The 23,866-nt window shown below is 40.8% G+C and overlaps 1 protein-coding gene across 7 annotated transcripts in view; it reads right to left on the reverse strand.

The window, feature by feature from the left end:
* Window positions 1-23,866, reverse strand: part of cadpsb (calcium dependent secretion activator b) — a 74,351-nt gene that overhangs the window by 18,982 nt on the left and 31,503 nt on the right. For 4 of the 7 annotated variants that reach the window (XM_089009476.1, XM_089009475.1, XM_089009474.1 and 1 more), the window contains exons 4-16: window positions 21,502-21,582; window positions 20,960-21,193; window positions 18,100-18,221; window positions 16,396-16,507; window positions 15,071-15,210; window positions 14,708-14,774; window positions 13,817-13,925; window positions 13,523-13,735; window positions 7,426-7,562; window positions 7,173-7,360; window positions 4,466-4,567; window positions 4,298-4,361; window positions 3,413-3,536 (exon numbers count right to left, since the gene is read on the reverse strand). In XM_089009476.1, the coding sequence (XP_088865602.1) occupies window positions 3,413-3,536; window positions 4,298-4,361; window positions 4,466-4,567; window positions 7,173-7,360; window positions 7,426-7,562; window positions 13,523-13,735; window positions 13,817-13,925; window positions 14,708-14,774; window positions 15,071-15,210; window positions 16,396-16,507; window positions 18,100-18,221; window positions 20,960-21,193; window positions 21,502-21,582 (1,693 nt within the window). Of the gene's footprint in view, window positions 1-152; window positions 222-3,412; window positions 3,537-4,297; window positions 4,362-4,465; window positions 4,568-5,582; window positions 5,739-7,172; window positions 7,361-7,425; window positions 7,563-13,522; window positions 13,736-13,816; window positions 13,926-14,707; window positions 14,775-15,070; window positions 15,211-16,395; window positions 16,508-18,099; window positions 18,222-20,959; window positions 21,194-21,501; window positions 21,583-23,866 lie in introns of all 7 variants that reach the window. The other 3 variants (XM_089009472.1, XM_089009471.1, XM_089009477.1) reach the window with 2 other exon arrangements.

The raw sequence follows: 23,866 nt of genomic DNA on the forward strand, positions 1-23,866 counted from the left end.
GACGGATTCTGTGGTGCTGCTCGGACCTCCCGACTGCGTTTTTGGACACTCAGTCTCACACATAAAGGCACAGATAGTAAAAAAAAAATAATAATAAAGGGGAAGCAAGCAGGGTATGAGATGAGAGGAGGGTTTTGGATGAAGGTACTCACGGATGGTTAAATCCATCACTTGAGATGCCAAGCAGAAGACAGGGTGTTCAAACATTTCCTTCTTTTTCCCTACAAAAAAAAAAAAGGATCGGGGCATGCAAGAGGCTGGGGTCAGACGAGCGAACGCTGGAAGCGGATGAGAGGATGGCTGTCTGGGTGAGACTGGGAGTCAAATGTTCTTGAGGCAATTGAAAAGGGGGAAAAAGGAGGACACTCGGAGGTCCGCTGACATAGCAGAGTAAGATAGTAAGGCTGTCTCCTTAATATCTTTTTAGCGCGCTGAGCAGTTGTTTTCGAGGCATAAAGCAGCATTGGTGCACACTGGGTGAAATGAGGGCTGATAGCAGGCAACGCAAACCAAGTAGGCGACTGGAGGCTTCGATTTTGTTTGGGTATTGCCGGAAGTGGCAAGAGTACTTGCACTAAGTACTTCAGGAGAAGCACAAACAATTGTGTTGAAAGTAACCAAAAAAAATTACAAATGGGGGGACTAGTGGAAACAGAATTATTTATTCAAGTCCTGTTCTGTTTCACATCTGGATATTTCAATACACCATGAAAAGAGCAAATAACAAAAACTAATACATTTAAAAAAATTTGTGGGAGGCCTTCCTGTGCAGTTTTTATTTCTGACGAGTTGACCGATCAAATATAGTGCTATATGGTTTATCGCGCATGTGTCAAAATCAAGGCTCGGGTCCAAATCTGACCCACCACATCATTTTATTCGGCCCGCGAAAGCAAATCAAGAATGTCAAGATCCATGATGCTTGCTAAAGTCCAAACCAAAAATTCAAATTGTCGTATGTAAACCACAATAATAGTCATTATTCTTGACTTCAGATTTAAAAATAGTTATTCATTAATTTATTGTGCCTTCTGTTTGTAATATGTTGAGGGGATGAAACATTGTAATGGTTTCCACAAATTCATAACGGTCATCAAGAGGAAACCGTAACTTCAAAGTGTGCCGTGGCAAAAAAAGGAGTTTGACATCCGTGGTTTAGTGTCTTCTAAAACAGGAGGACCAATTCACCAGTTTCTTCTAAATTTCTCACTTTGACTGTTCCTATTTCACTCGTGCATTTACTCTAATTCAAAATAGACTATGAGTAAGTAAATGTGTTACTGGTCTCGTTTCTAAATGAATATTTCAACAAGCTGTAGCATCAAGTTTTACTTTGTGCCTCGCCACGAGTCCTATATAGAAGAGGATGGAAATGCTAGCAAAGGCTACTTATTTTCACATTGTCAGACCCGCACAAATCTATTCTTGCTGGCAAGACATTTTGCCGCTCGATAGTGTTACAATCTATCGACACAGCAGACGTGTGAGTCAAAAGTCCTCTGGAAATTCATCCACTTGCAAAAACGTGATTAGCGATTAGCCACATTGAAGATCCAGCTCGAGTAGTTCATTTGATTTATTTGATTCAACCCTTGATAGCTGGCTCGGCTTTTACGCTATCCCGGGTTCCCATTACTTGAATTACTTTGTGAAATACGGTTAAATTACAGTATAGGTCTGAAATATAATGACAAATAATCTACATAAATGAAGTAACAAAATGACTGCCTTTATCTTCGTCTTATTCACTTTCAGCAGTTCCCGAGTGAAACCTTGAACGAAAGATTCATCTATTTATTTTCAATAGCACTGGAGTGGATCCCCCCACTAGCAAATTCCTAGCAAATTTTAGTGTTGTGTTACTTCCTGTATTTTCATACACTGTTCATACAGAGATTTGGGCGATATCGACATGCCAATCGGGGATCGCATCACCACTTGGTTGCTGATGTTGCCACTTTGCTGCTTATTTCTTCAACCACAAGCACCCAACGCCCGTCGCCACACTCGACAGTGTCTATGCCACGCAAAGAGCCCGCGAGTGGATCAAGATGACGTCTGAAAGCACATGCAAGGTGGCAGATGCTGGCTTGCAGCCCATCAATCCCAGCATCCCGTTTGCTTGGGAAGCCACTTTACTGAACGTCACCCAGGAAGAGTGTAAAGCGACCGCGTGAGTGAGGAGAAGTAAGCAGGGTCGACAGGGAGGACAGCAGGAGACAGAGGTGATAGGAGAGCTGCTGTTGTTTTGAGGCAGAGGGGGTGTTCAGGGGAGGTTGAGCGGGATTTGAGGATGGTGATTGGGGGTGTTAGTAAACACTACAGCAGTGGGAGTCCTTTTGGAACGATGACTCAGAATGGACCACCGTCATGTCCACAATGTTGAGGAGTCGCCACAATGACAGATCAGCTTCGACGCATTCCGAGGCCTTTTAATCAATTTATTTATTTTGTGGGAGTTGAATGCATTTTTATTCACACACACACCTCTACACAAAAGGGTAAGTTGAGCTACAGAACAGCACAGAGCTAAATCGAGCCTGAAACAAAGGATAGAGTTATTGCACTGAGAGAGAACAAGAACAAACACATCATCTGGGACAAAAGAAGGCGTCAAGACAATTGGATTGTCTTGTTGTCTTTTCTTGCTCATTTAAACTGCTGATGAGCAGGCTGCGTTTTCATTGCAGTTTGTATCGCAGAGAAAAAGTTAGGGCTGCTGACATGGATTTTAAGAGGCAGAATCCAATTCCAATATAATTGGCCACTTAATAAAAAGTTGTATCATGAATAAAATAGATTTTAAAGATAAGAATTATAGGTAAAACATTTGACTCTTTTACAATAATGTGTCCTGTAGTATTTGTGTGTGTGTTTGCGTGCGTGCCGGCTGGCTACAAAATAAAATATACTGCTCCATATAAAACAAACTGCACAAAGAAAGACGTTTTTGGTTCGGATAGCTATAAAAGTGCATTTTATGCATTCCCACATTAAATATAACACAGAAGATTTTCAGTTTATGAAACACGAGCCCTGAGAAACTATCATGTAATTATCAGTCTATAGCTACTAGCAAATATGGTAGTAGTAGTAGTATGGTAGTCCCGAGTAGGACAAAACAGGTGAAACTGATTATTCCACAATAATATGAATCAAAATGCCGTGTTAAGACCAGTGAGGCTGCTTAATACATATCTGTGTAAAAAATAACAAAATCAATAAATGGAATCACTTCCCCTTTCAGGCCATAATTGAATCACATGAATTAGGTAACTATGAAAAGAAACAATATAATTCAAATTCGTACTGGAACTTGGCCATTTTAATTCATTTTGTGATAAAAAAAAACATCCCATTCTGTACATAATTTATGGTCATATTCTACCCAAAGAGAAGTTATTTTGGTTACCTTCAATTTTAGCATAGTCTTTAATCCGTTGGTAGTTCAGGTTAGCAGCCTGCTCCAAACATCTGCGGATAACCCCTTTAACTTCTTCTGGAGGGACTGGTGTCACAATGTCCTTCATCAGGACCTGAGCATCAAAATTAAAGAGAAGCAGGTGACAATTAACACTTTGTGGGCATTTTATTTGGTATACTTTCATCATCTAACAAAGGGAGGGTCAAAGTATGGCTGAGGAATCACAAACAGAGTGTTCCCTTTTTTAACATTGCCCACCGAGTACAATTTGCGGTCCACCTTAGTGATATTTCAGTATCCGAACTAAAAACGTTTTCTTCCACTATTTGTGTCTGTCCAAAAAATGGTTTACCTTATCACCTTTAAGAGGTGTTTGAAAAAACTGCACATATTAATGCAATAAATAATTGTTTGATTGGTTTAGCTGTGTTTAAATTTTTAGGTTAAGGTTAAATAAAATGTCCCTTATAGCCTTCAATTTTTCTGCATTCAGCCCTCGAAGAAAAACACTTGGAATTCTCACATTTACATTATCAACTCTCATATAATATTACTGTAATTAGTTTATTTATAGTAGTCCATAGAATTGCGCGGTGTCAACTGTTCTTTGCCAAGCGGGAAATCCCCAAAAAAAAATCTTGAAAAAAAAAAATATATTACATTTTTTGAAGATTAAATACAAATGGGTTGAATTTAAAAGTTAAACACAACTGATCTGTACTTTTTTCACCTACCACTAGAAGCTAGCATTGACAAAAAGAGATTGTCTCACATCTCCTGTCCCACGTAAATCCGCTTCAATTCCAAACCGCGACAGTTCCACAGTTAAGTAGTCCAACTAAATATAAACATGTTTTTCAAATGTATACCAACCCTCTCCAGCAAAGATAACGTGGCCTTCAGTGCACCTTCCGGACGGCCAAAGGGGAAACAATATCTGCACGGAGTGGATAAGAAAAGATGATCATATCGATTTTGAAAGTGGAGTTAAGTGGGACATATTAGTGTGTATTAGTGTGTGTGTGTGTGTGTGTGTGTCACCTGAAATTTACAATCTGGTTTTCCAATATGACACGCAACCGTTCTTTGATGTCTTCAAATCGCTCCTTCTCGTCCACTTTGACGGTGCTCAACCCGTCTGGTCTGTGAGGATCACATCAACACATTTGAAGGGACAAAATAGCGAAGCCGCACACTCGCTGCGGTACAAATGAAAAGCCTCTGAGGGCATCTTCTCGAGCCGAACTGCGACTTCACTTCTACCAATATTTAAAAACATGATAATCAGCAGCGAGAAGTATAAGTTGATATAAACATTGATGCAATTAACTCGCTGCCATTCCCGAATTTATTTAGGTTTTTTTTTTCTTGCAGGGGGTGCAGATAAAGCGCTGGTCAGACCTCTGGCAATGTTTTTTCCATTCCACGAGCGGGTGGCATTTGCCTTTTGTCCATGTTAGTGTTTTGTTACAGCTTCAGCTTTTGTTAAAGCGCTATATAAATCTGTATGTATGTATTAAATGGTATTTTGTACAGCTGCCCCCATTTCAAGCACAAATATCTCCAGACTCATATAACTTAGGAATTAACTTTTTTTTTGATGAAAGAAGATAGTCTATGGTTTCTAATGCTGTTTTGAATGTTTATGTTGTCCTACAACTCAATATTCTGTGGGTCCTGTAATTTGAGTGAAAAACACAAAAATGCTGGCACAGGAGTGGACACATTTTTGCATATCGTCTGGCAGTGAATTAGTCAAGGAATCTATATGATAAATTGTATTTAACAGGATCGTTTTACACCAACATAATGTGTTACTTTTATTCAAGTAATTTTGCTGCACTAGGATCATTGATCTTCAACCCATTGGCCTCATTTTTTTGTAAAAAATAAACGTCACTGTTGTCGGTGATAATGGCAGGAAATATCTGACATGGCAAATTCATTTTTGTCGATTCAACCATCGTTCTCTGATTCAAAGAATAAATAAAAGGTATTACTCACTGGTTTAGTACCTGAATGTTTTTTTTACCCCACAGAATCATAAATCTTACACAGGTACTGACACGGAGGACTACTTTGTAGTTTTACATTTTGACAATGCCACAAGACTGTTACTGGAGTATGACTCTGCGCACCTCTGATGACAATGTCTCACCTGTTGGACTCTTGAGAGACTTTGGAATCCTTTCTCTTTCTAAACTTGAATATGATGTGTGCTCGTTTAGAGCCAGTGTCAGCATTTGGCCTTTGGGAGCTCTTTGGGCTCATTAGGGCCTCGTAGCCAAGCGGCCCCCAGTAACTGTGGCCCTCTCTGACTTTAATGGACGCATAGGAGGATGAATAATAAGGACAGTAAGAAACTACGGCAACAGAAGATAGAAAGAAAAGAGCACAAAGGAAAAAACAAGGAAACATGTGGAAACATGCAAATGGTTAACAACACAAATTTAAAACAAATACAGCGACTGCATTTCAGGAGCTGTCATGTGTTTCCTATCATCTATTTTTAGGACCAGGGTAAGGGGGGAAAGTTGCATTGTCTCATAGGTAATGGCTACTTCAACAATTATTTAGCTCATTGCACGATATGCATATAGTCGCACACAGTGAGTACCAAATATAAACACACGATAAAATGTAAATGTATATGGCTGAGGAAAGTGTGATAGATTTATTGTAAAGATTCATTATCCCTACTGTTCGGCGGGGGTTTCTAACTCACAGTCCAGTGGACAGATGCGGCGAGCAATAATGCGTCACAGGACCCACGAAAGTAAAGCATGTGTCAACTTCCACTTTAATTTAACTTTTAAAAATGTAACTTTAATTTTGCCGGTGAGTGACAGTTATACCATGACCACTTGAGATACTGAGATACAGTAACGATTTGAAGCTTTCTCCACTGTCCCCATGACGTTACCATTCAGGACTGCAAGTCTAAAGCCCTCTCCAATTGGAGGTGATTGTCTGACATCATGGAATCCATCCACTCATCCATTTTCCGATTCCGCTTTATCCTTCCTCAAAAGGGTCGCGGAGGTTGCTGTAGCCTAGCCCAGCTGTCATGGAGCAGTAGATGGGGGACACCCTGAACCAGTTGCTAGTCAATTGCAGGGCACACACAGACAAACAAACATCTGTGCTCACACCTTGGAACGATTTTGAGTTTTCCATTAATCTGCCATGCATGTTTTTGCAATGCAAAACCAATGCAGGCACGTGAGAACATGCAAACTCCACATAGGGAAGCCGTAGACAGAATTGAACCCTGTATGTCTGTACTGCAAGGTCGACGCACTAAACACTGATTCAGTGGGCCGCCGTGATTGAATCGCCATTCACTAATCAAAATTTTTTAAAGCTGTGTCAGCTTGCCGGCACCATGGAAATTCCCTTACTCGATACAAATTCAATGCTTTTTCTTGGTGGCATGCTGTGGCATGCTAAGTGCAGTGTGAAAAGGGTGTTTTTCACACCACAAATGTCAAAATAACTGACAGAAAAAACACATGACAGTCCTCTATATAGCCAAGGCATGAATCAAAATTAAAAGACAACAATAAAATAAATCAACAACAAAAATAAGTAAATAAATAAGAGATGTATCGACATAAAAGTACGGATGCAATGAATGTTTCTTCATTCTAGTGGTACAACAGGTGAGCAACTGTTTTTTTCATTTGTTTGTTATAAGCAAACGGTGTACCTGTAAGGCAATAAAACAAAAAAGGGGGGTTGTGCACACCTGTTCCCGTGCACATGGGAGGCACAAAACGCAAAGCTGTAGTGCAGCAGAGTGGGGTCGATAATGGCGCCACTCTCCGCCCGCTCCAGCAGGTCGCGCAGGTAACCCAAATGCCTGTGGCAACCTCGGACTCCGTTCCTGGCACAGTATTCATCCAAAACAAACACCTGGCCCGGGCTGAACCATCCCTGCGCGACACAAACGGCAGTCAGTAACACACAATTCTCTGAAAACCATTCGGCGAGGAGCTCACCAGGCAGCAGAAGGTGTCGTTGAGCCTGTGGTCCAAAGTGAGCCGGTGCACCATCTCAAAAAGCGAGGCGTGGTCAAAGCTACAGGGGTTAGCCGAGATAAACTCATCCATGCCATGTTTCTGAGCCCTGTCAGCATCTATCCAGCCAACAGCACAGGAAGAAGCACACGGTTGAGAGGAGAGGATGTCAGTTAAGCGCATGCTAATTCATGGTCATAATACAGAAACTTCAGGGAATGTCTTAATTCTTCTTGCTGGTGAAGGGATGTGGGGTTCTTCTAAGGGCAAATTATAAACATTAACAGCTTACATTGTCAACTTGCATTGTGTCTGACAGCGTAAAGAGATCTGACGTTCTCAATGGGGGAGCTCAAGCTACGCTAGGAGCGACATTGTGTGCGCATGCATGTGTCTTTGCGGCGTTACAGTCCCTGGCGGTTTCTGTCAATGTCATCAATAGATTCTGCCATTCCTAATAGATGTTTGACACCCATTCGTGTGCTACAAGTGCTATAGACTTTGCTCGATCAAATCTGGATGCCGCAGAGGAAGTGCCATGGTTGTACTTTTGCTATCAATCTCTTCAGTGTCAAAGTCAATGAGGAGATTGTTTGAGAAAAAGTGAAAGGAACGAGGCGGATGACCGAGTATTAAACCTTTCATTGAAATCCTGTCGCATTCCTAGTGCTCTAATATCAGTGAAAGGCCACAGCACAACATTCGGTGAAGTTGCACAATATAATGGGTTGAGATACAAAAGGCGTTTTAAAAAACAATTTTAAAAAGGTATTTTACAGAAATATTTGTCATACCAGCAATATTACTTTTGCAATGTCTTAGCAGTGGATCTAGAACTTTATTTTAAATTTTCTCCATTTCAGTCACTGAATCATCAAATGAGCAGTTTGCTCTGGACTGAAAGCAATGAAAAAGTCATTCTGTTCATTGTGAATGTCTTGGAAGTTGCAAATTGGAAAAACAAAGAAAGCAATGTGTAAGCAATTTCCACAGAACTTGGTGCGCATGGGCTGAGAGCTAACTCATTGTATTTTGGTACATGTTGTCATTTCTCATTTTTGAGCATTGTAATGGGGGGCATTTTTGGCTATCCTTAATTTCTCTGGATATATTCATCAGAGTTGAGGATTATGGGTGAGTTGGAGCCTCTCCCAACTGAGTCTGGGTGAGAGGCTAAGTGCACTGGTCATCAATAAACTTACTGTAGGTGCATATTGAGCACCTCAAGAAGATGAAAATACGAAATCTCCACAAGGGAGGGATGGGCAGAGATTTATAAGCGCAACTATATTATGTAGCAATCCAAACAAAATCATGTGGGAATGGGCCAAGATTTTTTTCCCCGTTTACGTAGGCATTAAAAGAAGTCGGTTTGGAGTTTATTCATCTCAGAGCTACTCTTGTATCTCATAAAACTGCATAAGGTTCTAGGATATGATCTCATGGAATTGTGCAGGGGCACGGAATGAAGTGGCTGTGACCTCAAATAGGTGTTATGGTCGTGGTGTCTTTTGTGTTAGTGACAGGTGTCAGACCTGCGACACACAGACAAGGTGATGATAGCCTTGGAGGGGTGTGGGGGGTTGATTTAGTGGCTGGGCCATACATTTGTCAACTTCCGGGTGGGAAAGGCTGAAGGGGGGATGCGGTTCGATATGGGCGATTGGCATTCTGAGGCACTCTCTAATGACTACAGAAGGTAAGAGTTAGCCTTTTATCTTGGGGAAATGGGTGGGTAAACCGGTCAAAATGTGCACGAGTGTTCGGACAAGTGAACTGATGTGGAAAGGAGAAGACGAATGGAGTGTGACGGCACAAAGTGAAGATGGAGGACAGTGACAGAAGTTAGGATTGAAAAGACAACCAAGAAGTGGACAATAAGACAAAAGAGAAGGGGGGGGAAGGAAGACCACAAGGAGAAAGTTACCCGTGGCCCAGTTACCAAGAGGCAATATCGCACATGATGAGCGAGTGTGACGACATTTCCAAGTGTGAGCAAAAAGCACTTGGCCTTTCTGTCTTTTGAGTCACAAGTAAGCGAGGACATCACAAGTAAGTGTGATCAACACCAAGGCACAATTCCATCTCGCAAAGAGTAATGGCTAGAATATAAGTGAGTACATTTTCAATAAAATGAGAACATGCTTGGACAAGGAGGCCGTGTGAAATTTGAAACGTCATGCAGTCCCACGTTCGGGTTTGTTCTTTTAAATTGCATTCCCTCTTGTTTTGAAATTCTCTTTTTCTCTCTCTACGCATTTGCAAGTTGACAATAGTTGAATGTAGTGCAGTGTGTTTATGGTCATCTACCGAGCAGACTAACAGGCATGTCACTACCAAAGAAGTCTAAGAGGGTAGCATTTCGGTGCAAGTATGGATAAATAGCATGAAGCCAACATGTAGGCAGAACTCTACCATTCTCTGGGAGATGGGAGGGGTTGGGGGGCGGGAGATGAATGGAATCTCCTGTATTGTTAGAAACCATCAGACACACAATAAAAGTGTCTTCATATTCAGGCAAACCAAATGCTATTTGGGATATCGGCTTTCTGGAGGTGGACCACTGGACTTGCCTTGACGTCTACAGGCCCGTCTCCTGCGGGAGGAGTGGGGAGATGGGGAAGGGGGACAAAGGGGTGGGGAGTTCCGGAGTATTTCATCGTAAGAAGGGGCGGCAATGGCTACTCCTATGTCTTTGGCATTCAGAATACTCCGCATGCATATTTGCCAACTCTCGTCAAGGCAAGGCGAAGCAAAAAAAAAAATAAACATCTTGGAGCAAATTGAGCCCTCTATAGTAAAGCATGTCAGCAATGTCACACATTGACTCCACTCACTCGCGTACATCGAATGAATTCCACATAGAACGAATCTTCCAGGTTTGTTTCCAGCTCTTTCAATTCTCATCAATAATGAATATTTCAGGCCAATCTAGTCATCGAATTGCTTTACTCTTGAGGGATCGTGTTACCAATGTGAGCAAAGAGAGAAGGCAATTATGCAGGAACAACTACCATATCCACGCTAACCAAATACTAAGCCAAAAATAAACATAAAAAAATACGTTCTTAGAGACATGCATCCTATACTGGCACGAATGGATGCTTCTAGAATTTGATCCTCAAGTGGAGGTTGTCAAAAAAGGAAAGAAAACGTTCTCAACTAAGATCTAAAGACATGAAGCGAGACATGAAGAAGAAGCAGAAGAAGATGAGAGAGAGAGAGAGAGAGAGAGAGAGAGAGAGAGAGAGAGAGAGAGAGAGAGAGAGAGAGAGAGAGAGAGAGAGAGAGAAAAGCGTTGCATTTGTCAGATAATCGGCGGGGATTATCTGAGCTGTGCCGGCTACAGGGAAGCACTTACCCTTGAGTCCAGCTAGAAGACAGCAGGGTAAGAAGGGACAAACCAGAACATAAAGACTAGCAACAAGGCTGGAGGAGAGCAATCACGAGAGACCCTGACTGACCGAGCAGCTAGCGGCATTACTGAAGAAGGGTAGACAGGCAAAGCATGAAGAAGAAAACACAACTGAGAAAAAAACAAAAACAAAACAACAACAATAATAACAACAACAACAAAACAACCACCGATACCGACACGAGAGACCTCGTGGCTTGTGAATACATGTGACAAGACGACGTGTGACAAAGGACGCTGAGGCAATAGAGGAGGAAGTTTAGCATCCCCGTCACTCCACTGGAGTATTTGGTTGTTCATTTCAGAGCCAGCAGGAGTAGTGAGCTATTGATAAGGTACTGACAGGCCATTTTTCTTGAAGTGACGATACATACTTGTGAAATGGAAGGTTGCGAAAAGCTTACCTGTGTTTGAGAGATGTCATTAGGTTTAGAGATATTAGCCATTTGGACTATTTACAGTGGTACCTCTACATTCGAACGTCTCTTCATACAAAAAGTGATGAGGACGCAGTGACAAGTTGAATGACCATCATTTTCATTCTTTAACTCCTTCACTGCCATTCACAAATTTATTCAGGAATTAAGAATATGACATAGACGCCATTCCCGAATTTGTTCAGGTTTTGGTTTTTCTTGCTGGGGTGCCAATAAAACTTTGGTCAGACCTCAGGCAATGCTTTCGCTTCCACAAGGGGGCAGAATTATTGTTTTTTTTCCGTGTTAGCACTGTGTCTAGCTTCAGATAAAGCGCTATATAAACCAATATGTATGTATTGTATTGAATTTTGGACAGCCACCCTCATTTCAAGCTCATATAACTACAGATCCATATAACTTGTGAATTAACTCTTTTTTCTGATGAAAGAAGAGAATCTAAAATGTCTTACGCTGCATTGTTGCTTTATTTGGATCTTGCTGATTTTTTTTAAGTATTGTATCTTTTTTTTTTTTTATTCGTGACTATTACCTACATTGCTTATATAAGACACCTCAACGAAAAGGAAAAAAAATGACTCTCCATTTCCAAAAAGTCCAATCAGAACCTTCCCAGGACTGTTTTTTTTTAGCACTGCAGCTGAGTCAGGAGGGCAACGTATATGATGCTCTCAGTGCCATTCAAGACCACCATGGGGTGAAACATGTTTTGGGCAGTGTGCCACAATGTTTCAGGGGCGGGGCGGTCGAGGGACCGCTGAGGTCGGGTCACCGCGGTGAAGCTTTGAATGGCGCTAGCTGGCGTCAGAGGAGTCAACTAACCACACGAATGATCACATACTGGACGAAGAAACGAATGAAGAAACAACACAGAATTTACGTGCTAGCGTTCGGAGGAGCTGAGCCAATTTAGGTCAATCTGAATGTAATGATGTGATTATAAAGAGAATGATGTACCAGTGGGGGTTTATTGTGAATTTCTTTAGTTTTCTTGAAATTGGGGTTAAAGACTGTTTTTTTTTTTTTTTTTCAATAAATTGAAACGATTCACACAGGACTTCCTTATTTTATTCTGAATAGCAGGATCTATTACTAAAGCGCAATTTCCAGTATTGAAAAGGTTACTTCAGCCATCATCTTTAGGTGTCAGAAGTGTCGCTCCTCAATCCGAAAAGCTTTGTTAGCGAACTTCATATATATATATGTGCCAGACCTCTGCTTGATAGCTCCCTGCCCTAAGGTTGGGGGGAGCAGTGGACTATTCCATGAATGTAATCTGATTACTTTTTTGTCCTGTCTGATTATGTCTATGAATGTCTCTGATTGCCCCATTCGCACTGGCATCACCTCATCAGCATGACTAAGCCTACATTGTGACGATCTAAGTCATGCTGACGAGATGATACCCGAGCGAATGGGGCGATCATTCATACAACATATAGAACATAATCAGACAGAGCTACCGGCACAACTTTACTTCACTGACGAAGCTTGTCGGATGAGGAGCGAAACATCCGACACCTTCAAAGAAGTACAGATAACGGCTGAAGAAACCTTTTCATCTATGGACCACTCCTGTACGACTGAGAGCTTACACAGATGAATTTCCAGTATTATTACAATTGCATAGCCAATCAAGAATGAGGCGTTAATAATTGTTTAATGAAAACAATTTGCGGTAAATGTGGATTCATTTGAAAAGAGCCATAAGGGGAAACAAGAGACAAAAATTATAAAATCAAAAATTGGGGACAGATGCCACACGACTGCATTCTTACCTTCACTTTTCTACCTGATGTGGGTTGCTTAAGAGTGTAATGGGTATGAGTGTATAAAACACATCTGGCCACCATTTAGTGAATAAAACATGCCTACGGTTTGGAACTTCAGCAGGTCACGCTGACGTCAGCTTGAATTCCACCCCAGCAGCCTTGAATGTTCAGATTTCATGTCAGATCGCTGTTGTGGTTTCACACAACTATGACCACATCTTTCCTTATGTTGCTTGTGAGTTGATGTTGGGTTGGCACCTTTGGGAGTCGGCGGAGTGATTGAGTGCTGGTGCAATCCATGACAGGTCAAGGCATGTGTGTAGGTGCGTACATTTGTGCTTATTTGTTACCACCAGGTTTGTGAGCGCAAGCATGGCGCGCACGAGTGAGTGTGAGACATTCACATGGAAACTACCTATGGTCTACCTCAGCGTGACGCGCTTCGGACTACTTACAGAACTGAGAGATGGGAGCGTCCATTTGAGCCGAGGCACCTCCTTTGGAATTTAGTTTCTGGACCTGAGTGGGCGGGACGGGCTTGTGGGACTGGCCGGTGGCCCGATACATGGCTTGGACCCACAGGATGCGGTCCTGCTCGTCATCGCTGGCGAAGATCACGGTGTCGCCTTCCTTCACCGCATTGAAGAAAGCCCTTCCGCCATCCAAGCCTGGCACAGGAGGAACAACTCAGATGCTTTAAATTAAAGAGGGTAAAAAGGGCTACTTTGGGTGTATTGATGCCAACTCACCTGCCTGCGGGTCGCTGTAGTCCACAGTGTAGCCATCCAGCTGGAGAAGCTCCTGTGGTTCGGATTTCTTCTCTCTGTAGCTGCACATGGCGAATGTGTACTGACTCACCTAGGGAACCGAGTGCAAAATGTCGTGTCAATCACACACAAACATGCAGTTCAATTCACAAGTGGAGAACGGATTTTGGGTGATGGATGGATTGATTTGTAATTTCAGTGCAAAAGTAAGTTAAGAGTTTCTCCTTAATTTGTGAATATACAGTCAGACTTTTTAAAATATGTGTAAGCACAACTGCACGGAAAATATCAAATACAATACAGATATAAACGTACTGTTTTTGGGGAATAAAATGAAGTCATTGAAATTACGCTTCAGTGATTTTGAATCACTTATAATGTAAGCACTTTATATTAACCCATTTACAACGCGCATGTTCATATGAACACAGATAAATTCATTTGCAAATACATTAATGTTGTTGTTTGCCACATTAATTATTGTTAATTATATTATTGTCAATGATATACTCTGTTTGAATCGATTTGATGCTATGTTTTGATTTGATTTTAATTTTTTTAATGAATTCATCTGTGTTCATATGAATGCACTCAGAGAAAATGGTTTAAGAGTGGGAGGCCATTTGAGTATTTTAAATAGCGAGTGCGCTAATTTTACAAAAAAAAAAGTGTTGTTTTTTTATTCTAAACTTCTTCATAAATCCGTGTTAAAAAATATTCCCAAGACAAAGTTTGACTTTCATGACACAAATCTAAAAAAAGTATTTTTGTTTTTATTCCATGAACAGTTTGGTAGGTTAAAAAGTTAGAATTATATTTATTTTAAAAAATTCGTGTTGTGGCTCTGGATAAACCTCAATATGAAAAACTCACTTGCACAAGAACAAAGAAACGTTTCTTCCAGCGCTTCCAAACATTCTTCCCAAAAGCCCACAGATACCTGCCAAAAGATTCAGCACATACAAAGACACAAAAGCAAAAGAAGAACCTCATTAAGGCTATTATTATCATTGTGATTTGAATCCCTCAAGATGCTCGCTTTGCAGTATATAACACATTTGCGGCATTACAACATATTTATAACATTCAAGCAGAAAGAAAACAAATCATTCTAGTGTCCACCAGAGGGTGTTGTGAACCGTCGAGTATTTTTCCCTCCAATACGTACCAACAAACGAGCCTAAAGAGTTAAGATGCCTCACAAAAAGGCATTAAACCCCCCACAAGCCTACTTACCCGCAGTGTTTCATGTTTTGGGGTTTGTCCATGCGAATGGCCAGTTTGATCCTGAGGTCTTGGTCAGGGCAAGCCTTGGTCAAAGTCATCTTATGGAGCTCGGACTGCTTGGGGCTGTTCGGAGTTGGGTGGAGGACAACCTACATATCAAGCAAATCAAAAACCAAGATCTGAAAAAAACGTTTTGGGTTTGTTTCAGGTTACTCGTGGACTTCGCGATGCATTTGACTCATTCTTTCAGTGACAGAATCAAAGGGAATGGAAGCAGACAAACGGGACAAAGCTTCCCGCCGCTGTTGTCTCATCTTTCTTTGGTGCATTAGAGAGCTTTATGGCCTCGCTTCACTCCCTGGTGCTTTCTACTAACTTTGTGACTGCTTTATTTCCTGTACAGACCCTCCCCAACTTACAAACTAGATACGTTCCGAACGGTCGTTCGTAAGGTGAATTTGTTCGTAATTTGCTTCTGTGCTATACTTTGTATGGAATGTATATTTAAGGCTTATATAAGTATGTTTAAGGTTTATATAAGTATGATTAAGGCTTGTATGAGTAACCTGTATTGGTTTGTGCTGAAAAATAAACACTGAATAAAATATATGCTTTATACAGATGCACATGGACAACTGGAGAGAATACGACATATGTTACTACAAAATGTTCGGATGTACCATTGTACGTAACTCAAACGTTTGTAAGTAGGGGATTGTCTGTATATGATACCTGTTCATGTTAAGGGTTTTGTTGCAGCTTCAGCTGTCCAAAACGCCGCCAATCACCTCTTAACTGGAACTCGTAATAGGGAGCACAACCCTCCTCCTCCTCTGGAAACCCTTCACTTGCTCTCCGAAATTCAGGCTTCTCTTGAAGATCCAATGAATTGATTTTTAAATATTATTATTATTATTATTATTATTATTATTATTATTATTATTATTATTATTATTATTATTATTATTATTATTATTAAAGCCCTGTATAAATCAATATGTATTGTCTTGTATTGTATTGTATTGTATTGTATCTTAAAAATAGGCACCTTTTAAATTCCAATGGCATATCAGAGGAGAGGTTAAAGACATTGAATTAGTGTTATAAAGCATTACTGGGATGGGCCTGCGGGGTCACTGAGTACTGTCTGCATTTTAAAAGTCTGTTGATCCCTAATACACATATATGCAGTTTGTGAAGCGTGACTGGGGACTGCATCGCAAGCTTTCCTTTTTCAGCAGTTGTAAAGACGACGTAACAAAAAACAAAAGAGCAGCCATCTTCATCTTTCCGCATGATTTTTATGATAGTTTTCAGACAGACCAATGCATTACCCTGCCCAGCTCTTTGTCCTCCAGTGCCAGCACGCCGGTGCTCTCTGTGAACAGTTTCACCTTGACAGCAGGCAGAGGATGTGTGGTGGTGAAGTCCCCTTGGGTCCCCCAGCTGAAAGACACAACGCAGATGACTCCACAGGTCAGTTTCCGTGACATTGCACAACACTGGAAAGTCCATCACCTTGGAACCTTATTTACTAGGGGAATGGTGGAATGTTTCACTTTTCGTTTCCTCTCCCTTTTCTCAAATAAATCAAACGGGAAAAGGAGTTGCTTGGCAATCAAATTAATAAAAAGGGGCGCTCTATTTTTTGATGTCGTCGCCATCAATCTGCAACGTTAATTGCACAATAAAAATGTAAAAAGATATCAGACAGCTTTATTGTTTATAGACACACACATACACTCGAATACTCCATCTCCCTGATGCTGGCGTGAAATGTATTATGCTGTTTATTTTTGCCAGACAGCTTAAAAGCGGAACTTGCCAAGATTTGACGATCACAATCAACGCCCACTTTGTCACACAGAGTGACTTAGTGGCTGTATCAGCGGAAGATGCCAAAGATGTACGCAAAATAGCTCATCTCCATCTTTGGTTTAAAGGGAAAACAGATTGTAATCCTCTGCAAACCTCGTGCATTTTGTCGTTGACAAGGCAAATTTCTAAAATCTTTCTTTGGATGTTGTCACTTTTTTGGTCTAATCTGATTTTCATTAATGAATAACATGCTCGCACAGGGCCTTTTTCTCCCGCCACGTAAAAACAACGCCGTGCTCAAGACCAGGTCAAGGGAAGAAAAGATGTTCATTATGAGACAACAGGTGAATATTTTTGTACTTTCTCATTAACTCATTCACTGCCATTCCCGAATTTATTCGCAAATTGTAAACATGACAAAGCATCATTCCCGAATTTGTTCGCGTTTTGGTTTTTCTTGCAGAGGGGTGACGATAAAGAGCTGGTCAGACCACTGGCAATGTTTTTTCCCTTCCATGAGGGGGCAGCATTTCCCTTTTTACCACGTTAGCACTTTGTTACACCTTCAGCTGTTGTTAAAGCGCAATATAAACCAATATGTACTGTATGTATTGCATTGTATTTTGGACAGCCACCCTCATTTCAAGCGCATATAACTCCAGACCCATATAATTTGAGAATTAACTAATTAATTTTCCGATGAAAGAAGATAGTCTAAGGTTTCTTACACTGCATTGAATCTCTTAAAACTCTTATGTGGGTCCTGCAATTTGACGCAAAGTGACAAAAGCCCTGGCATTGGAGTGGACACATTTTTGCACATTCGGCTATAAATGAGTAAAAAAAAAAAAGACAAACATCTTAGAAGTGTCCGCTTGACACATTCCACTGGTCATTTAAAGAAAATAATACAACTATGATCTTCTGAACCATCAATCAAATACCACTGCATCTTTCTCAAATTAACCTAAACACATCTTTTATTAATAGCCGCTAATACATCAGTGTAACTTCACATTACATCTCTGTTCCACGCCATGTCAATGAAGTGCTCTAAAGCCGCCACTCCAGCACAAAGTACTCATCAATATTCTAGGGAAAAAAATACACCTGGCTCATCCGGCTTTCCCATGCATGCGAGGTAGCTAACTGCACATCACAATAGTGGCCGGATCATTTAGAGCTTTCCAAAGTGCATCATACGATGCTGTTTTGCTTACGTTGGCTTAGATGCTTCCGCTTGGTCAGTCTGGAGCTTCTCTCCACCCTCTACTTCCATGGTGCAGTAGACAATCCTGTTGGGGGCCAGAGACTTCAGCCCCTGCACCTCCATGATCACCACCTGTAAGCATGTGACACGTTAAAAATATATTAGCTATCTGTTAGCTAGCTAGCTCACTTTCTGTCTATGTAAGTTACTTCCGGGTTGAGGGAACGCTGGTGCGTGTGGCTGCCGCTGCTCACCAAAAGAAAAACTTATCTTGTGACTGTAAACTGACCTTGAGAGGATTGAAAGGCGCTTATAAATGAAATGTATTATTATTATTATTATTATAAAAATCTTGCTGGTGTATAACAGCGCTAAGATGATGTGGCTAAAAATAGCAACAGGCGACGTCAAAGGACGATCAGAGCCAAAAAGGCTTTCCAATTTTTAATCACAACAACTCCTGCCATCAAAGCATTCACTGTTTGTATGCAGCACACGTTCTAAGCCGGCCTGGCGACGGGAAATATGATTATGACCAAAATTTGGAATTTATGACCATCGCTGGGGTGGTTTTTATTGTTGTTATTTGTTTGTTTACGAGCAGTATTATGCACCAGCAGAGAGCGAAAATACACCCGAAACAAAGGAGAGAGTTATTGCAGCGAGAGACAAAAAGTAAGCATGACAGGTCACCTGGGACAAGCAAACACCAAGTAAAGAGTAAATCAAGACGCGTGCCTCTCCGACTGGAGTCATAAAGTCTTGTGACACAATTCTCTCCGAAATAATGTATTCATATAACAAGGAGGTTAGGTATTAATTTAGCAACACTAAATATAATTGCAATCTGTTGAACAATAAATTAAGTAATTTCTAGTCTTCTTTGACATTTAGTTCACTTCTCGGTGAATAAAAATGAATCGTGAACAAGTTAGCACATTCACATCACAGTGCAAAGGTGTACTCAGGTTTCCTTCTACATTTCCCAAAAATGTAGGCAGTGGGAAGGAGCAGGGTGTATTTGAGAAATTGTATTAAATGAAGTCAAAAGGAACAAAATCTCAAACAAAAAAGTCATCAGAATAAAAATGTCCAAAGTAGCAAACAAAACCGTGAGGAAAACATGACAAGACGAAACAAACGTGACAGGGTGAAACAAACAATGACCCGACACTGAATGTTCGTGCCTGAAGTCCTTTTAACTGCCCCCGATTAAAACGACCAACACCCATGCACTTGCAGGCCCTAAGGGCCACCAGTTGTTCGCAAACTGAAACATGGCACAAATCACATTTAAACTTGATGTGTTGAAAGTGGCAGACTCGAGGAAGCTGTGATAGTCTCAATCTAGTCTGCTTTCATGTCTTGCAGAATGGATCACAACGATGCGCCTTTAACATTTAGCATTGAGCTGCAGACAAAAAGTGTGGCACCTCACACACGGCGCACTCGCTAGCTCTGCATCATGAAGACCGAGTTGTGCCAACTCCCTGTTCCGAGTCGGTAGCTTGCTCACACACAGAGAAGCTGATCACAAGATGACTCATACCTGCCGTTAAAGAGCAGGTAAAGGTGATCTATGTCGAGTGTCAGTCTGTTATTCACGCGGCATCTGTTCAGCAGTCTGAAGAGGCCTGTTGTCTGTTTCTAAACTTAGTCTGGACGCAGATGAGGCGTCTTAGTGGATTCTGATTCAGACAGCTGCACTTCTGCTACATTGCAAAAATGTTTTTTTACACCTCGGTTTTATATACAGTAAAGTCTCGTTATATCGATATCGGATATATCGATAGTCCCGGTTATATCGATACTATTTCTATGCACGCACGGAGAAAATTACATGCAAACAGGGTCGGATATATCGATAGTCCCGGTTATATCGATATTTTTTCCGACTCCCTTGAATATCGATATAACGAGACTTTACTGTAATATTGATTGGTGGTTCATCCTGGGCGCATCTTGCTTTCTAGGTTGAGTCAGCGGAGATGAAATGATCGGTGAATGCGTGGAATTTACACACAAGCCATTTACCAATTTGGGAGCTGCATTTGAAGGCCGATAACAATATAACACCATCAGTGAAGGCGAGCCTGGTTTGAAGGTTGCAAACGGCAAGCCTTTTTTTGACAATATTTGTAGGCCATGCATATGCTAAGATTCTGTGGACAACATATTTGTTTGTCATTTCAATCCATGGAAGGAGTGGATTTCAAAAAAACTCCCAACTGTTTCATTTCATTTCATTTCAGGATGGAATTTGGAGCTTTCGGTGTTTCAAATTCCTTGTTTTTACGTTGCCAGACTCATGTAATTTTTCTATCAATAAATATATTGTTAATTTTTTATTTGTGTTTTGTGTTTTTAGCATTCAATTTTGTCCGGAACCCTCTGGTCACTTCACCACTAATAGGAATCCAACCATAAAGTATTTTAATCAACATATTATGTTGGGGGAAAAAATATCACATTGATTATGTTATGGGTCATTTTTATCCGTATGTAAAAATCCACACAAAACAGTAAAATAAAAGGTGACATCATGAGATGTTATAAACATACTTGAGCATCACAACATATTTTATATCCCATTGGGATATTTTTGAACTGTTTTTAAGAAAAGGATATCCAGTCCTTTAGTCAACACAAAAATGGAAATGGGTTGACCCCTTAACATAATATGAGGGTTAACGTATGGAACATGAAACTCAATCGGGGAATCTCCCAAAAGCTTAAACCATTTCACTGACCAGAGGTTGACATTTTGTTGTTGCTGCTGTTGTTGTTGTTGTTGTTGTTGTTGTTGTTTGGAAGGTGACCTTTAACGGATCACCTCCATGCACACCATGTCAGTAGAGCCATGACTTTACCTCTAAAGTGAAGGATAGGACCACGTCCGACTTGGACAGAGTGTTTTCATCCTCCTGGCCCATGTCGATGATGGAGGTGTTGTGGCCTCGCTTCAGCTTCTGGAGCTTGAACTCTCCACCCTTCGACACAGGCATGCTCTCCAGATTGGCCATCAGTTGGTTGACTGAAGACTTGAGCTCCTCGATGTACATAGCTTCCATGTCTTTGGACACAAACTTGGGGAACCTGCCTCCCTGAAGAGTCAGAAAATGTGTTTTAGTGCCAAATGTATTTAATTTTTTTCATTAAATTTCATTAAATTTGCCGCCTTGCTAGAGGCTTAAATCTGAACATAATTATCAAGGTAGATTTATTTTATTTTTATTATTACAGTCCTTGGAATCTTCTTGAATTGGAGAATCATCCCTAAAGAGTGTTTAAATATGTATAATTTTTCTTGAAAGAGCACAGTGCTGCTTTCCGTGGGTGGTAGACTCACACCTTTTCGACCAATATGGTAGCTATGTAACGAAGGCTAATCCCCTCGCAGCATCAAACTCACCCGCGCAATCTGGTCGGCCATCTGAAGACGACCATCCAGTTCTCTTCTTATCTGTGCAGCCTGCTCGTCCAAGTTGTCCAGCTACAGAAAAAAAATATATATGGGAAAATTCATGGATGTTATAGTCAAAAAATATGTCATGGAGGTCAGTTTAGTAAAATAACACTGCAAAATACATTGCTAACACATAAATGAATAAATAAATAAATACAGTTACATACATCATATTGTAGAGTAAATACAGTTACATATATCATATGCTTTATACTGTATTTGTATACTTTGCACTATGTGTAGTTCTTTTTCTGAAATATTTTGGGCAGTTGTACAGTTCAGTCTTCTGTCAGTTTTTTTTTTTGTTTTTGACCCTCACCCTACGCTTTTAAATTTTGTTGCTATAAATTGTAAATTTCCCCACTGTGGGACTATTAACTCATTCACTGCCAGACATGTGCAAAAGTTTGTCCACTCCAGTGCCAGGGTTTTTGTCATTGTCACGTGAATTCCAGGACCCATAGAATATTGAGTCTTGGGACTACATAAACATTCAATGCAGCGTAAGATACCTTAGATTCTCCTCTTTTATAATTAAAAAAATAGTTATTTTCTAAATTATATGGGTCTGGAGTTATATTAGCTTCAAATGAGGGCGGCTGTCCAAAATACAATGCAATGCATACATATTTGTTATATATAGCGCTCTAACAACAGCTTATATAAACTGTAACAAAGCGCTCACTTGGAAAAAGGGAAATTATGCCCCATTGTGGATAGGAAAAACATTATCAGAAGTCTGGCTAGGGCTTTATCGGCTCCCAAGCAAGACAAAAAAACGAACTAATTCTGGAATGGCGCTCTATGTCATATTTTCAATTACCGAATAAATTCATGACCGGCAGTGAATTAGTTCAAGGGTTTCTGATTCAGATTCTGAAAAATAAATACATGCATAAATAAATACAAAAATGAAGTCAAATAAATGCATAAATAGTAAAGAACAAAATCTTTTGTGTATCATCATTTAATGCTGTATTTACGTTAGTTGCGTTACCCTTTCTGGTGTGCCATGTTGGCCACTAGAAGAATGTATAATACAGTCTTGCAGACACAAACGAAAATGAATGAAACTTCATTTACTAATGCAATGAAATAAAATGGAGTAAATTGAACACACAATTTTAGTATAAGGTTACCCCATGGGGCAAATTTACACAAACCATCACTATTGTACACACAACTCCAAACAAAAATCAGTGAAATGACCTTGGTTACTAATAGTGAAGATACAATTCTCCAAAAGACCATATAAATCTATTAACAGAATGGAACGTCACTAGTGCATACACATTTTGTTCAAGCAGAAAGTAATTCTACACTCAAAATGACTGCTGGAACAAGGTGAAGTACCCCCATGACAACCCATTTGAGGCCGCAGTTACCAAAGACCACATAAGATCACATAAGAGAGTGATTGAAACAATGTGGTCGTGGAAACTGTGATGACTGATTGGATAACTGGCTTGATTGTTGCAAGTGGCTGTCATCAAATCAGAACGTCGCGACGGCCGGCTTGAATTGAACAAATGACAATGAAAAGAAACTCCCTCACTGTCCCCTATGCACCACGCTGCCATTGCCATAGAGACCAGCGAAAGACAGTGTGGTTATATTTCTTGTTGATTCGAGAGGCAGCTGGCGTAAAATAGGATCATGAGAGTCAAGCTTAGAAAACAAGAAATATGTTTTGACTGCGATGAAAAACAGAGCGGTGGCACTCAACGGCTGAACGAGGTTAAGAGAAGCTGCAAGATTTGGCCCTGGAGGAATGAAAAGGACATAAATTCATGCCTCCCGCTCATCAATAATGAATAGGAATCTGGAATTAGCTGACGCGGCGAAATAGAGGAAAGAGGTTTGATGTCTTTCTTGCTGCCTGAATCTACGTTTTCATGCTTCACTTCTTCTCACTCTTGCCAGATGTGATTGTGTGCAGACTTCTGGGGGGGGGGGGGCTGGGAAACAAATCTTGTGGCTCTTCACGTGTTTACACGGTGACATCATGTCTGTCAGGTGAGATGTCCAACAGAGGAGAGTGAGTGTCAGCTCTCAAGTGTGTAGACAGCGCAGGCCAGCGAAGGAGCGCACTGCTGCATAACACAGAGTTGTTGTTTAGTAGAGCACGTAATCAGATGCTTCCACCAGCTGCAGGAAAATGTCTGCACTTGCACTGGCGGCACAGAGTACTGTTGGACAAGAGACCAAGTATCCTGCCTGGTAGTCTTCTTCGTCATGTCCGTTCTCCAAAACACTCGAAAACAACCACCTGACCCGCCGCTTTTCTGCCTGAATATACTCAACTATACTG

The sequence above is a fragment of the Hippocampus bargibanti genome, linkage group LG12, assembly GCF_051943395.1.
Source record: "Hippocampus bargibanti isolate YZ-2025 linkage group LG12, ASM5194339v1, whole genome shotgun sequence".
Classification (NCBI taxonomy): Eukaryota; Metazoa; Chordata; class Actinopteri; order Syngnathiformes; family Syngnathidae; genus Hippocampus; species Hippocampus bargibanti.